Source organism: Desmodus rotundus, chromosome 9 (assembly GCF_022682495.2).
Source record: "Desmodus rotundus isolate HL8 chromosome 9, HLdesRot8A.1, whole genome shotgun sequence".
Taxonomy (NCBI): domain Eukaryota; kingdom Metazoa; phylum Chordata; class Mammalia; order Chiroptera; family Phyllostomidae; genus Desmodus; species Desmodus rotundus.
The window spans coordinates 18,893,280-18,909,528 of record NC_071395.1 but is presented as its reverse complement, the minus strand read 5'-3'; the positions used below and the strand labels follow the sequence as shown (position 1 = coordinate 18,909,528).

At 43.0% G+C, this 16,249-nt stretch overlaps 1 protein-coding gene across 9 annotated transcripts in view; it reads left to right on the top strand.

Moving 5' to 3' along the window:
- Positions 1-328: 328 nt before the first annotated feature.
- The window catches only part of SH3D19 (SH3 domain containing 19), a 140,795-nt gene continuing 124,874 nt past the window's right edge, over positions 329-16,249 (top strand). For 3 of the 9 annotated variants that reach the window (XM_071219160.1, XM_071219159.1, XM_053910388.2), the window contains exon 1: positions 652-710. Coding sequence is in view for 5 of the 9 variants with exons in the window: in XM_053910384.2 (XP_053766359.1) it covers positions 608-710 (103 nt within the window). In the remaining 4 variants the exon portion in view is untranslated. Of the gene's footprint in view, positions 711-6,434; positions 6,526-16,249 lie in introns of all 9 variants that reach the window. The other 6 variants (XM_053910386.2, XM_053910383.2, XM_071219158.1 and 3 more) reach the window with 5 other exon arrangements.

Below are 16,249 nucleotides of genomic sequence, written 5' to 3'. Positions count from 1 at the left end.
CATCTCTCCCAGCCCCGCTAGGGGCAGATTCCTCCTCTTCCTCCTCCTTTTGTTTAAGTGTCAAGCAAATGGGTTTCCTGTTGACACCGGAATACTGTGAAAGGGCAGGAAGAGGCCAGGCCACCTCCCTACACCCCTGTTTGTTTATTTTGTGTACGTTGGTTTTGGTGGAGCAAGCGGGTGGTTCCCGCGTGTGTGACTGTGTGTGTGTGTGTGTGTGTGCACGCGCGGGGGCGGGGGGGTTGTGCTCAGTGGCCGGTAACCCCTCCCCGAGGAGGCGCAGCCGAACCCACAGGGTCCCGGCTCCAAGTCCGTGGGGCGGGGAAGAGAAGGAGGAAGGGGGAAGAGAGTGGGAGAGCGAAAGCTGGGAGAAAGAGGCCGCGCACTGGGAGGAGGAGGAGGCGGAGGCGGGGAAACCTGCTCGGCCTGCGCCAGGCCGCTCCCCCACTAGCTGCAGGTGGAGCCCGCAGAGGTAGCCGATTCCGCTGCCGCCGGCGCCGCTGCTGCCGCTTCTTCCCCGGGGCCGCCCTGCAGGCCCCGAGGGTGCTGGCGTGGGGGCACCCGGTGCTGGTCCGCCGTCCCGCAGCTGCGCCTCCGCGCCTCGCCCATGGCTGAAGGCCGGCGGTGGGACGACGAGGAGGAAGAGCTGCGGGAGCTCGGGGGCTCGCGCCGCGCCCGGGGCCGTGCGCTCTCGGGCCACTCGGCCGCAGGTGAGGGGCGCTGGGAGCGTGAGGGGGGACGCGGGACCGAGGGCTGGGCGCCCCGGAGCCGCAGGTCCTGCCCTGGAAGGCAGCGGCTTCCTCACCCGCCCCGATGGGACTGGCAACACCGGAGCCTGGCTTTTCCATCCTTGTCCTCACTTTGGGGCGGAGCCGGAGGAAATGCACACTGGTATCTACCTGCTAGGGCCCAGGGACCAAAGTACAAATTTTCTGTGCGCTTGCTCAATGCAAGAGCTGCTGACTCGGACCTTGTGGCCCAGGTGATTACTTATCTCCGGATGAGTCAGAGACCCGTGGAGGACGACACCCCTCCGGAGAGGTTTGCCTGGGCTGCCCTTACCAGGTAGAACCACGTGCTAATAGTCTAGTCTGGTTTCGGTGTCTCTCAAGTTTGAACCCCTGACTTTGCTCCCTGCCCCCAACACCGCTGGAGCTCACCAGTTTTCTACAGGACTTGTTTTAGAGTTATTTTGTGAGCCCCCCAGTCTAGAATATAACATTCCAAAGGCAATTCACTTGGACTGAGAGTCATTTATGGGCCTAAAATTACTTTTACGTGTTTTGGGAGGCACAAAGGCGGCACAGATCAATAGTTTGGTGCGTAAGTGTAACATTGAATATATATAAACGGACACTCCTCTCTTCCCAGCAGCTTTTCAACATAATAGGAATTCTTTGGCCTTTGGTTCCAACTGGATAGCCCTAGCTGATAGAACAAACCTAGGGAAATGACTACAAAAGGGAGATGGAGAAATGAGAGAGAGAGATGAGAACGATTCATTAAAGCCTCTTGAGAAAGTGGAATGTAGTGAATATTCTGTCAAGTCATGGACAAGCTTTTCCATGTGTCTCCCTTAACCTAAGAGAAAGTTGGAGAATTAAGAGAAGTTAATGGGTTTGTGGGGAACAGTGCAAGGAAGAAAATAGAAAGCACAGAATTTGACTGTAGTATGAAGAAATGGTCAAGTTGATGCCCTTGGTAGGATCTTGGAACCTTAAAAATAATTCTGTATGCCCATCATTAGGACTCCTTATCAGAATAACACATTGGACACCATCCATTTCGAAAATGATAGTTTTGTTCGGTATAAATCCAGACCTCATGGAATAATATGAAATGAGTAAATATTTTTTTTGCAAGAATACAATGAAGAAAACTTTACAAAGATGTATCTCCATTCACTTACTGATTCAAACAGTGTAGGCTACTGTGGAGTCCTAGTACTTTCAGCAAAAAGCTTCACTCTCTAAGAAGGGCCAAACTGTGAAGAGCTCTCTATACTGGAGGTCAGACTGGACATGATCCAGGTACATGTTTATCGTTTAGCTGCAATACGTGTATTTATTCCAAGGCTAGTGGAGTGCTCACTTCAGCAGTACGAATACCGAGGCTGGTGGAAGTGGTGTGTTTATAACTTGGTTTTACCAGTTCCTTAATTTCCCATAAGAGAGGCTTTTTCCTCTCTTATAGTTATTTTGCTGAGACATGACATGGTGTATTTCACTCAGAAATTGATGTTTGCAGTTTCTAAGCATTTAACATACCCTGTCTCCGTTAAGGGGCAAGGGGCAGAGATATTAGAGAGTGGGTAGAGGGTTAAACTTGCCATCACTGGTCTTCTTTCTTTTGGGATTCATTATATAAGTTTACATTTCTTTGGAAGCTCTGCTCCTCTGTCCCCTCATTAGTTACTGTGTTTTTCAGACACCGTTGCATTCCTTACCAAGCTTGGGCATTTGTTCCTTCCGTCTGTGCTGCATGTTGTTCCCTCTCCAAGTGAAAGCATGAACTCACCCAGAGGCCTCTCTTTCTTCTGCTTCATGTTTCTTTCCAGTCTTTCACCTTTCCTGTTCTTATCACTTCCTCCTTCCCTCTTTACAATCTAAAGATTTTCTTTTTCTTTGATCTCCCTGTAGCTTGACACCATCCATTCGGGGTTTAGGGACTTGAGGGAACCTGAACTCCTCCTCTCACATCTAACTTTAGGTGTGGTGGTGGAAGTGTGTTTGTTTATTTTTGCAAGGTACATTCAGAATAGCATACAAAAACCCATAAATTATAAAATGCAGGCATACCTCATTGTGATGGTTTCAGACCATCACAATGAAGTGAGTTGTTATCTTTTTGCTGGTGGAGGGTCTTCCCCTTAACGCAGGTTCTGTGAAGCACAATAAAGTGAATGAAGCTCAGTAAAACAGTAGGCCTGTAGAATTCTTGTAACCTGTGCCCAAGTCAAGAAAGAATAGTGTCAGTAACCTAGAAGCAGACTCTGATCCCTCTCAATTCCACTTTTTTTAACTTTTGTAATAATTATCTCCTTATTCTTCTGTACAGCTTTTCCTGTATGCATATGCATAACATATGCATCCCTATACAATATTGCCTAGTTTTACCTATTTCACAGGTCCATGAGTAGAATCATCCTGTATGTATTCTTTAATGTCATGCTTTTTTCACTCAATAGTAAGTTAGTAAGACTTATGCATATTGTTACATGCAGCTGTAGATTATTTTCATTGTATAAATATATCTGTCACACTTTTTGTCTATCACATTTTATTGGTTTGTTGGAGTTCTTTACCCAAAAATCTCAACTTTTTTGGATTGCATATATTGCAAATATCTTCCACTCTGTGGCTTATTTTTGAAATTTTCTTTAAGGTCTCTTTTGATGTGGAAATTCTTAATTTTAATGTAGGCATACGTATGAATCTTTTTCTTTATAGTGTCCCTCTTCCCTTCACTCTCCCCTTCCCCAGGGTCATGAACATACTCTCCTATATCTCCTGTGTCATCTCCTGAAAGTTTTGTAACCTTTGGAGAGAGGTGGCATAGCTTTCATCAGACTGTCACCTGGGTCTGAGAATCTCTAACTGATCCATGGGGCCTGGAACATAACATTCTAGGAACTCCCCTAATCACCCAAAAGAGTGGCAGGCATTAAATAGGGTTTAATAAATATTAAAGAAACTATTCTTTTTATATGTTGATGTCTTTACGGTAAACTCTGGAAGAACTGATGTAAGTTCTCGGATGTGTTTTGAGTAAAATAACTACTATTGTCAGTATAAGGGCCCAGAATAAAATTTGTGTTCACTATGAACAGGTGCCTCTTATATGCTAAACCCTGTTAGGTGGGTATTATTTCCTCCAGCTTGTAACTGAAAAGATTGAGGCTCAGAAACATGTAAGCAACTTGCCCGAGGTCCGTCAACTAGTAATCTGTGGAATGGGAACTTGAGTTCTGGTCTTTCTGACCTGAAAGTTCATGTTTTTCCAAACTGTCCTACTGGCTGTTAATGACAGTCAGTTGCTATTAATGCCTTACACGATTATACTTGCATGTTCCTTGTTATATATTTAGAAATACTTTTCATCTGGTTTTTTTCTTCTTAGGAAGGGCTTTCACAGCCTAATTTAACTGATTCTTAAAGACCCTGAGAGGAAAGAGGGTAAATTTTATCATTCCCATGTTAAAGATAAGTAAATTAAGACTTAGAAATGTTTAAGGCTTAATCTAAAATACCACAGTTAGGTGTAACTGTACCTCAGTTGCCTCTATTGTGTGTTTCAAGTCATAAACTATAGTTTTTTTGAGTTGATTCATATAACAAACATACGGCCCAAAGTTTGTGGCTCGAAGAAGTTAGTTTTTAGCCCTGGCTGGTGTGGCTCAGTGGATTGAGTGCCAGCCTTCAAACCAAAGGGTCACCAGTTTGATTCCCAGTCAGGGTACATGCCTGGGTTGAAGTCCAGGTCCTCAGTAGGGGGCATGCAAGAGGCAACCACACATTGATGTTTCTCTCACTTTCTTTCTCCTTTTCCCTCTCTAAAAATAAATAAGTAAATAAATCTTTAAAAAAAGTTAGTTTTTGGAAACTGCATTAATTATTCTGGGCCACCATCTTCCTGTTTTTGTTAGAATTCCAGAGTTGTCTAATTTATTTTGAGAAAGTTATTATAAGTCCCATGGAAACTATAAATATATTTACACATTGTTCAGAAATCGTGTACTCATTGGGTTCTTTTATCACCATCAATATACTGAATGCAAAATGGTATAGAAAATATGGGGAATACAAGGGATATGTGAAATAGTACCCTTGCTTTTAAAGAACATGTAACAGACTTAGGGAAGGTAAGAATAATACATTTTAAAGGAGATAAGTATATAGCCCTGGCTGGTGTAGCTCAATGGATTGAACACCAGCCTATGAACCAAAAGGTTGCAGGTTCGATTCCTTGTCAGGGCACATGCCTGAGTTGCGGGCCAGGTCCCCATTTGGGGGGTGAAAAAGAGGCAACCAGTCAAAGTTTCTCTCACACATTGATGTTTCTCTCTCTCTCTCCCTCCCTTGTCCTCTCTCTGAAAATAAATAAAATAAATCTTTAAAATAAAGGAGAAAAGTATATAAAGTAGTCCATGGTGACTGTCAGTTGGAGTTTAGCATATGAGGACCGGACAACCTTGGTTCATTTCTTGGACCATCTCTTACTAACTGTGTGACCTTGGACAAATTACCTAACCTCTCTATGCATCCATTCTTTATTTATAAAGTGAGGATATTAATAAAACCTGTTATGTAGGGTTTGAAGATTTAAGTTAGTATATGTAATACCCTTAGAACATGACCAGGCACATAGCAAATGCCTATAAAGTTATTAGCACTTATTTATGTTGTTAACCTAAGGATAAAAGGTGAAAGTTGGGAGGCAGTAGTGTTTGAGATCCTTCCAAAATAGCTATTCATGAAGCGTGGATTCAGGCAGAAACCCAAGTGGTGTTCTTATTATGAAGTAAAGGCAAGGGATGTTATGTGAAAGGGAAGGAGAATAATTACATGAATAGCAGGAAGGGATTTCTATTGGTGTTAAGTCAGAGGTGGAATTTCTATAGGTGCAAATAAGCCAAGTTATTCCTTAGCTATCCGTGGTGCTAATTCTAAAGAATGTCTTTAATTTTCAGTCTGGTAGTCAGAATATGCCAGCTTTCCTGTCAGCGCTGCAAACACTTCTGTGGGACATACTGTCGCTTTGGCTCAGTCCGGAGGTCCTTTAGCTGAGTTGAAATATTTCAAAGGTTTGAGGAGTAAGACATGCAAGGTACTTCCTCTGGGATGGCAGCTCTGACTACATCATTTTTCACATGCATGTCCAGTTGAGGTGACCTATGACTAAAACTCATTCATACTTGAGTATCAGTAGGTACAAAGAGGACTAATATGAGTGCCTTTCTAATTTTTGAAATAGAGAGGAAGTTAAAATATAAGAATTTGGAAAAGCATTGGACTAAAATAGATAATCGTGGGTTAATGTTTATTGTGCACTGGGTGCATAATATAGAAATTTGAGTTGTTTTACCCCTATTTTTCTCAGCCCCCATACCATGCGATGATGTCCTTCATTTTTACAGATGAACCTGAAGCCTAGAGGGAGTAAATAATCTATGTGGGGTCATACAGCTAGCAAGTGACACACCATAGGGTGGCAGAGACTCCTAGTTGCCTACCCAGAATTCAAGCCCTTCATGTTCCTGACCCTTGTGTTGCTGACGGTGGCAGTTTGCCCACCTATAAAAGTGCTTCTGCCAGCCTGCTAAGGAGATGCAAGTAAAAGTTATTGGGTAGGGTTTCTGGGGAAGTTCTTTAAAGAGGACTCAACTGCACAGAATATCCTTTTGCCTTTATCATCTTCCTTCCCCCTTCTACCAGGAACAAGGATGTGTAGTTCACAGCAGCCACTTTGGGCCATGAGGTTACCTTGAAGATGGAATCCATGTACTGAGCATGGTGGAGCAGAAAAGTAGGTAGAATCTCAGTTCCCAATGATATAAGTCATCATCTGAGCTTTTGACTGCTTGCCTCCTCCTTTATTTGAGGAAAAAAGAAAAAGAAAACCTCTTGGCTTGTTTAAGCCATTGTTATCTTAAGTCTCTATAACTAGGCCCTGAATGTACTTTCTAACTGATAAAAATTCTAACCTGACCACCTTTCTCTCTTCTTACCACCAGACTATAATGCATTTTGTTAACATAAGTTTCCCTTAGGATACCTAAATTCTTGTTGTTACTTTGTGTTTTATTGTAATGTCACCTTGGGCAAATCACTTAGAGCTCTGTCTCCCCCTCTGCACCCCCGCCCTTATTTGCATCTTTTGAATGGGAATTACTCTTTAATTTAACTACTCTATAACTTTATGAGTTCTCACGTGTGATGTACTAAAAAGGAACCCTGTAGAATCTGAAAACAGTTTTCTGTGTTTGTCACTTCACTTAGTCCCAGGTTTGAATACTTCCCAGGGACTAAATAAATAGAAGCTTTGAAGGGAGGTGATTTCACCTCTACTCTGATGCATATGAGATGAACAACTGCAGTTGCTGATGAGCCCTTTCCTGCAAGCCAGGGCCGCTGCTTAGGATTCAGAGTTCATTTACTTTCAATATGGCTGCCTTCCCTGTACTGGAGTGTTGTTCCCTGAAGAGACACTAATCAAGGAATCACTTTACTGGAGGACAGCTAAAGGCTTTTTCTCTGAGAGGTGGCCAAGAACAGGGCACAGGAGAAAGTGTTTGAACGGCATATGGATAATTAGTGTTTCTGGCATTAAATGTTGCCATTTCCAAATAGTCCTTTGAAACTAGGACAGAGGTGTTCACACACAAAAAGGGCAGGCCCCCCAGCAGGGGGTCACCCATGTAACCGGTCCCTTCTTGCCTTGTCACCACACCCCTGTTTATTTCCTCACAAGGGCTCCCCCTCCATATACACACTATTAGCTTAGTGGAGACAACTGGAGCTCTCTGGAGATAAGGAGGTAGATTTGTGTCACTCAGCTGAGGCAGAACTCAGTGGTGGATGTGGTTTGTAAGTTGAATTCATTTGGAGTGAGTGGTATTGCAAGTTTTAAAACACAGGGACTTGCGTTTGAATGTTACTATTAATTAGAAGCTTAATAATGTGAAATGCCTAATTTCATCTCTCATGCTGTTCTCTTCCTGTTTCTTTTTCATAGAAAATTTCTTGAGGTATTCAACTTTATAACCTGGTTTGGAATTTGTCACATTTCTGTAGCAATAGCATCTCTAAACAGTACTTTTTAAAGTTCAATGTGCCTACAGATCACCTGGAGAGCTTGTAAAAATGCAGGTCCTGATTGAGTAGGTTGGGGTGGAGCCTGAGATTATGCATTTCTGACGAACTCCAGGTGACGCTGCTGTTGCAGACCCCCAATTACCTCTGCCTCAGTGTCAGAGTTCTAGATGCTGGCTGGGCATCAGAATCCTCTGGGGAGCTCTGAAAAGGACACGCTTATGGTCCCACCCTCCGATTTCCTGCTTAGTTATTTTTGGAATGGTTGCTGGGAAGCTGGATTTTTGAAGTTCCGGGTGAGGTGAGAGTCAGCTTAGGCTCCTATTTAAAAATGGGATGTTAAGTGGTTTCAGTGTGATTTCTTGTGATTTGAACTGTTATGTTCTTCCATCATAAGTCGTGCTGCCTTTTAGTCAAACAAAATAAACCCACCATGCATTTTATACATGAATTTTTTTTGATCCCTCTATTTTATGTGGAGATAAGGCTCCACATGAAGAATGATGTAAGGAGCTGTCATTGAAATTACTGGAAAGTAGGGTATGTGATAGTTATATTATCTGATTGCAAAAATAGGGGCCAGATTCTGCTAATCTGGGCCGGCTGATGCAGGCTTATTATCAGGATGCACAGGTAAGTTTGCACACACAAGAAGTAGCTTCAAAAGTCATCTGGAAATAAGAGTAGCCCTAGGAAAGTGACAGCAAATAACTACTCCAGAAGACATTACTTTGTAAATTGGGATGACAGTTAATTCCTTATGTCAGTAACACCACCATTTTTGTGACTCAGTTTACCTGTCTGTGCCCAGGGCTTCTGAAGTTACTGGCTGTCTTTGTTTTTCCGACAGTCAGCCTCCCCAAGGACGAGGCTCTAAGTAGGACGGGCAGCCACCCTCCTGCACAGAGTGTACCTTTTGGATGGGTTTTTCAGGCCCGTTTACCTTAGAAGCCTATGACAACTAGACAGTTACCTTTTCAGACTCACCCCTGTCCGGTTCCTTTGCCTGGTTGCTCACCTGGCTGGCTGTATTCCAGGACTGAGAATCGCCAGCAGCCGCTTCTGCAGTGGAACCTTAGGCCTGGGGCTGTTCGAGGTTCCTTAGAATGGAGAGAGAGTAAAATTGGCAGGCTCCATGCGTGAGCCAACACGCTGACTTTCAGTAATGAGTTCCATGAAGGAAGACACTTGTTGGTTTTCATAGGATCTTCAACTTTTTTATCTTGTGGCACATATAAACTAATTATGCACTAAAATTCTGCAGCAAACCAAGAAATATGTATTTTTTGCCAATCTGACCAAAACAAAAAAAAATCTGTAATTTTGATTCATTCCCACCAGATGGCTGTTGTGTTGGCTGTTACCTTTGTATTTGACAGTTTAAGGGAAAAGAGGTCTGTGCCCCTGACCTCTTTGGTCAGGTAGCGTGCATCTTTTCAAAATTCTTGTGGCACACCGGTTGAAAATCAGTTGTAGCCCCCATGACTCACAACAGTGCCTGGCACTATTGTTGAAGACACACCTATCAAGTAGAATAGAATTTGTAAAAAATGATTTAACGTAACCTTTATTTTTTTTTTGTTAGTTTTGATTCCCTGACCCAAATCCTTATGTACACAATGACGGAAAGCGAATTCCTATCCTGCCCACAGCTTACCCTGTGGAGAAGCAGCAATGTGTTTTAACATGCAAGAACCTCACACACTACTCTCCCCTTTTCGTAGAAGCAACTTCCACGTTTGCCGTTTGGTGCCACCAGCACGGCAGGCGCCAGGCTTTGAGCTGAGCAAATGGATGTCAGGTCCAGTGTTCGAGTTCTTCCTTGCGCTCCCCTGCAGGGCCTCCTTGGCAGCCGTGGTAGAGCCCTGAGCGCCCCTGCCCTTCCCCAAGGGTCCCTGCAGCCTGCAATGCGCCTGCGCACACACGTCCCGCAACTGCCGGTGGTTCTGCGTGTGAGTGCCCGCTGGTTGCCGCCATCTTGGGTCCCGGTGCAAACGTCGCCTTGGTGATTTGGGCGAGAAAAGGAGGCTAATTTTCAGGTAGGGGGAGGGACCCTGGGAAGATCGAAGTCGTCGTTAGTTGCAGCCGCTGCTCGCTCTTAAAATCGTAAACTCCATTGGTGTGTGGAACAGTGTGTAGGATGGATGTCGGAAGATACTTTTTGAGGAAGCGTTGACTGGTTACTGACATAGGATGTAGGGGGCAAAGCGAGCGACAAAGTCCAAGGTGGCTGAGGTTCCTAGACTTGGGAAAAGAAGGTTGTCACTTGACAGTCTTTCCCGGAGAGGGGCAATGATACCAGACATTTAGTAGTAATCCTTAATTGGAGCACATTTGTTATTACTGTTAAATATGATGACAAGTAGCACTTCAACCTCTCAGTACCCCCTTGAGCATCAGGATTTTGTAGACCTTGTAAAACGTAATTTGGAATGATCACGTCACAGGTCAACAATGAAAGTTTCATAAAGATGATGAATTAGGAGGTTTAATTGCAGTATTATCTCATTCTTGGCCTTTTAATTGAAAACTGGATTTCTTAATGCTGTATAGTAGGTTGTTCCAAAGTACCGACTTGTGCGCTGGCCAGGAGGCTCGGGTGGTTGGAGCGTTGCCCCGCGCGCGGAGAGGGTGCGGTTCGTCCTGGTCCGCAGGGACCTAGGCTGCGTGTTCCGTCCCCCACCCGGGCACCGGGAGGCAACCGGGTGGTTTCTCTCTCACATGGATTTTTTTCCTCTCTCGCTCTCTCCCCCACGCCCTTCTTCTGTCTGTCTAAAATGAATAAACATATCCTTGGGCGAGGATTTAAAAAAAAAAGTGGGAAACCATCTCAATGAACATATTTTTTAATTAAATAAAAGTAGTAACTGTTTAGCATGTCTGAAAAAACTATCAACCTTATTTAGTGTGTCAGGTATTCCAGGAACTTAAGTAATTCTTCTAACAAAGAATGGATGTTTTTAAGAAACATATCCGTGTGCGGCAGAAACATCAGTCAGTTGCTTCCGGGACACACCCCGACCAGGGGTAGAGCCTGCAGTCTAGCTCGGTGCCCTGGCGGGGAATTGCACTCGCACCTTTTGGTGTAGGGGACGGCGGTCCAACCAGTGGGGCCACCCAGCCAAGGCAGAATCTCTCAGTCTCTGCAGGTGGGCTCCGTGTACTGCCACAGAGCTCCCCCCAGGCCTCTCTTCCCGCTCGTGCGGGACCTGGAGGTCACCCAGAGGCAGAGCTTAGGGCCTTCTCAGATCTTTTCTGAGCGGGCACCCACCCTGGGATGGACGTGGTCTTGATTCCCAAGAGTGTGCGGGAGCTTTTCAAAGCCTTTATTCTCCAAAGCCTCTGATTCTCTAGCCTTTCCTCCCAGCCTCTGGTTAGTCTCTTGTTTGCCCCCATTATTACTATTCATTGCCTCATGCAGCACCAACTAATTATTTTTTGCCTGTAAATGTTTCAACCGAGTCCCTCCAGCTAGCCAGTTTTTAGCACTTGGAAAGTTCTGAGTTAGGCATGAAGGTAAAGTCATCTTTTGTGCCAGTCTTCCAGTGCACACCACCAGATAGGTCAGAACAAATTATTGCAGTTCTTTGTGAATGAGGTCAGACCTGCGATCTTTGGTGCTGGTACTGGCACTGGTACCAGGAAGGCAGGCTGTTACTGAGCTGGAGAACGGGGAAATGCCACAAAGCTCACTACTCAACCAAACCCAGCTAGTTTCTCTTAAGTGTTTTACTCTACTTAGGTCTAGCAGTTAGTTTCTGCAAACTTATGGTCAGATTCCAGAGTTCCAAAAAAGTTGATTCTGTCAGTTTTTTTTTTTTTTATTGCTTTTATGGAGGACAGCCTTTTGGAGTTCTTTACTTTGCTGATTTTGCTGATCACTCAAGTATGGATTTCAAAACTGATTAAAGATTGTTGGTCTTTTTATGAGCAAATTGACCCATTTTCCCCCTAAAATATCCAAAGAGAAGAAATGGATATTCTTACCCATTTCTGAAGTGTTTGCACATTCTACAGTAGTAGCATCAAGTATGTCAGGAGACTCACTCATTTTGTTAGAATGCACGGGCAGCTCGCTTTTCTCATTTGTAGGCCGCAGACAACCTCTGACCTCTCTGTTGCTTTTTAAAACATGATTTGGAGGGGCTGTCTGGCCAGGGGACCTCCGTATTCCTCTTTGTTGTTAAGAGTTGGCTCAGAGAAAGTAGCTTTATTACATTGTTTTGATGTAAGTTAGTCATGTGTTAACACCCAGGGGAATGAAATTGAGGAGAGCTGGAGTGTGTCACTTTATATGCTTCTGTATTGTTTGTGTGTCCTCCAATGAGTATTACTTTGAAAATTAAAAGAAAGAAAAATAAATTTAAAATACCATGAGAAATAATTGCCTGCTGCTGGTCTAGTATATTTGTTGCTCATATTATGGTATTTTTTAAAAACCTGTTTTGCCTCAAGATAAGTTATTGCAATGATTATAGCAAATGCTGTCTTGTTGATAAAACAAATGATTGATAAAGTGTCCAAGGAAATGATAGTAGGAAGGCGGTGTATAATTGTTTCCTATGAAGATCATTTTTCAAACACTGGCTAATTTGTCATTTGTTCACCTGTTTGGTTTTATGACACTCACTTGTTTTTATGACAACCATAATCTCCTGAAAAGCAAATCCTCATTTATAATCAAACTGTTAAAAGCTGTTTAACATAATCAAAACTCACCTTAATATTCTCTGATTCTCTGCCTTATTTTTTCCTCCATCTCTATCTTGTGACCCAACAGAACCTTGTCTAGAGGAGTAGACTCAGGAGCCCTGCATGCTAATGCTCGACCTGTCATTAGCCAGCTGTATGACCTTAATTTAATCTATTTGCATCTCAGATATCTCACTGCAATATAAAGGATTTGGACCAGGGGTCTGGAAACTACAGACCTGTGGGCCAATTCTGGCTCACTCCCTGTTTTTGTAAATAAAGTTTTATTAGGGCACAGACGTGCTCATCATGTATATATTATATACGGCTGCTTTCATGCCACATCTGTGTGGCTTGCAAACCTAAAATATTTACGGAATAGCCCTTTACAGAAAAAGTTTACTGACTCCAGAATATCAAGTTCCTTTCAGGTTCAAAATTCTTTGTTTTAGTTTTGCGATACTTGGGACAATTTTTTATTTTCCCATCAGATTACTTCTTAGCAGATCACCAGGTCATTTGACTAGAAGAGGGGAAACTAATCAACACTGTTATTTGTTAGACACCAATGTCCCTCACATTTTACTGTTAATGCTGTGGTAACAAACAACCAGGAGAGCTCAGTATCGTTTAACAGTAACATTCAACTGATGAGCCACAGCTCTGGCTCACTTGTCTTCATCATTCTGGGATCCTGGCTGAAGGAGCAATACCTCTTTGGTGCCCAATCATGGATCCCCAGTTTGGGGTGCAGTGAAGAGGAAACTTCATTCAGTACAAAACAGCTTAATTGTGGTACAGCACAGGCTGTGAAAACAGCACAGCTATGGGGCAGCCCTGGCACCAGGCCTCTCTCTGGCTAGACTGCTCTGCTTTGCTCCTCTCTTTGCTGGTCTGCTCTGGTGGGACATCTCTGTTTCAACTTGGCCAGGGAAACACAATCTTCAGTCTGGTGGAAAAGGAAACTGCCTGCTCAGAGCCAGAGGAGAGCTGAGAGCTGGCTGTGTGAACTGAGGTACCTGCCCCCGGTCCCTGATTGGTATGTCCTCATGCAAATGAGGGCTTCAGTCAGAACAGTTTGATTGGCCTAAAAGGCACTGTCTTAATTGGTCAGCTACTCTGGTTGGTTGGAGCTATGTGTCTCCAATCAGATGGGGAAAGCCTTAGTCTTACTGGTTAAAATAGGATGCCAGGAATTTGTAAGGGCTGGCCCAGATGGAAGAAATACAGTGCAGGCAGGCAGAGGTAGGTAGTTCAGTGCAGGCCTCTTCTCCGCAAAGTGCGGTTTGTGCGAGAGCCCAGTGTGTAGAAAGGGCTGCTAGGCTCTGTTTTTTGTTTTGTTTTTTAGTTTGAGCCCAGTTATCTACCAGGAGCCCTTCTTAGTAGATGTCTTTCTCAGCATTCACTTTATCTGGGAAGAAGAGCAATGGACAAACCATGTGCCAGCTTTTAAGACTCCTACTCAAAAGTGGCATGTATCACTTCTACTCACATTTCTTTGGCCTGCTTTGTGTGATTCAGGGAAGTATAATCCTTTTGCAGGAAGTCCTGCAAATCACCTGGTACCTTGAGTGGGTGGATAGTCCTTCCACCCGAAGAGCAGTGAATTGTTGGGCACAGTAACATCTAACAGCTTTCCTAAAAGGTTTTGCTGGTGGGATCAGACTGAAACTAATGTGTGCTAATTTTCACGAACTCTGTATAACTCATAAATAACTAGGAATTGGCCCATTGAGCTTTTGGAATATATCCTAATTCTGTCAACTTGCTTATTTAATAAATGTACACTGTAAGACTATAATGTGTCTGGGTTTCTTTTTCATAGACTTATAATGTCTTTAACTTGTATTTCTCATCCTTAAGCCATCTTCTCCAAGGTTCTGTATCTCACTGAGTGACATACCTCAGGTTACCTAAGTCAGAATCCTGGGTGAAGTTCTTAACTTTCTCCTTCACCATGAATACTTACAACTAACCAGTCAGTTACCAGATTCCGTTGAATCTCTTTCCTTTGTGGCTCTTGATTCTGTCCTCTTCTTTTTATGTTTGTTGGTCAGTCATCTGGTCCCTTCTGGTCCAGTCATCTCTCATCATTGCAACAGCTTCCTAAGTAGCCTTTCTACCTCTTGACTTGCTTCTCTGTAATCTACTTTCTGCCCAATCACCAAAGTGATTTTCTAAAATGCAAACTTCTCATGTTTAGTCCCCTGTATTCAAACCTTAAAGCTCAAATTTCTTAACATGGCCTTTGACCTTTTTTCCTGTTAATTCCCAAGTCTATCCTGTTATGCTTAGTTTACTTTCATGGCTGTATAAATGTAATCTTCTTCTAGAAAGTTATTTTCTAGAGCAAATTTTTTGAACTCACATGGTATTTGGTAGATGTTTTTCACTTGTAGAGACTCAAACACTTGATTAAACATACCGTGCAAAGTTGACTGTGTGCAGTATTGACCATGGTCCCACAATAGGATGTCTCCTCTTGATGTTAAGTGGATTGTTACTTAGAAGGGCTTGGCCAAGCCACATGAGCTCCAAAGAAAGGTAGACAGACATTGGTTTTGTTTTACTTTCTCTGTGACCTGTTTTTAGAAGTTTAACATGTACCCATTTTGGAACTAATTTATTGGGCCTCTTTAAGTGAGCTAACATATTTTTCGTTATGATACCAACTCAGTAGCTTCTGAACAATAAGAATATGAAACAAATGCATTAAAAATACTATCTCTTTTCATGTTAGCTCTGTGTTTCAGAAATAAAAATAGTTTCACTGAACTCAGAGAGGATAGGTAGTTTCTTTTAAAACCCAAATTCTTGCCTTTGAAAATGCTCTAGGAATTTTAATTTTTAAGGCCAAAATCTTTTCATTATTTAAAATTCATTGACACAAACTTTCTTTGATCAACTGCTATCTTTTCTTTTTTTAAAGATTTTATTTATTTATTTTTAGAAAGGGTAAGGGAGGGAGAAAGTGATGGAGAGAAACATCATTGTGTGGTTTCCTCTCACACACCCCACACCAGGGACCTGGCCTGCAACTCAGGCGTGTGCCCTAGACTGGGAATCGAATCAGGAACCATTTGGTTTGCAGGCCAGCACTCAACCTACTGAGCCACAGCAGCCAGGGCTATCTTTTATTTTTATCTAGCCTAGTTATATGGAATTTTTAATAAAATGAATCAGATGTCTCTCAACTTTGAAGCTTTACATTTGTAATCACAATTTTCTGTTATTATAAACTAAAAAAGCAAGCTCAATTTTAAAAGGCAAGTTTAAAAAAAAACTATACATCTGTATAAACATTTAAAAAGGAGTCAGAGGCATACTGACACATCCTTAAGCATGAGGAGTGTATAGGGTAAGAGTGATAAGACAGTTACATGGGGATTTGAACTTTCTGTGTTAGATATTTCTGTAACATTTTTAAAAAAGATTTTATTTATTTACTTTTAGAGAGAGGGGAAGGGAGGGAGAGAGAGAGGGAAACACCAATGTGTGGTTGCCTCTTGCACACCCCCTACTGGGGGCCTGGCCTGCAACACAGGCATATGCCCTGACTGGGAATTGAACTGGCGACCCTTTGGTTCTCAGGTTGGCCTTCAGTCCACTGAGCCACACCAGCCAGAGCTCTTGGACCTTCTTTAAGTCCTCTTGCTGTGTCCTCCTGATTCAAGTATTTGTGGGTTTTCTCCTCTTATTTGTTGGTCTCTAGTTCTTTATTTTAGTCTTTCCTCTCTCCTTGCCCC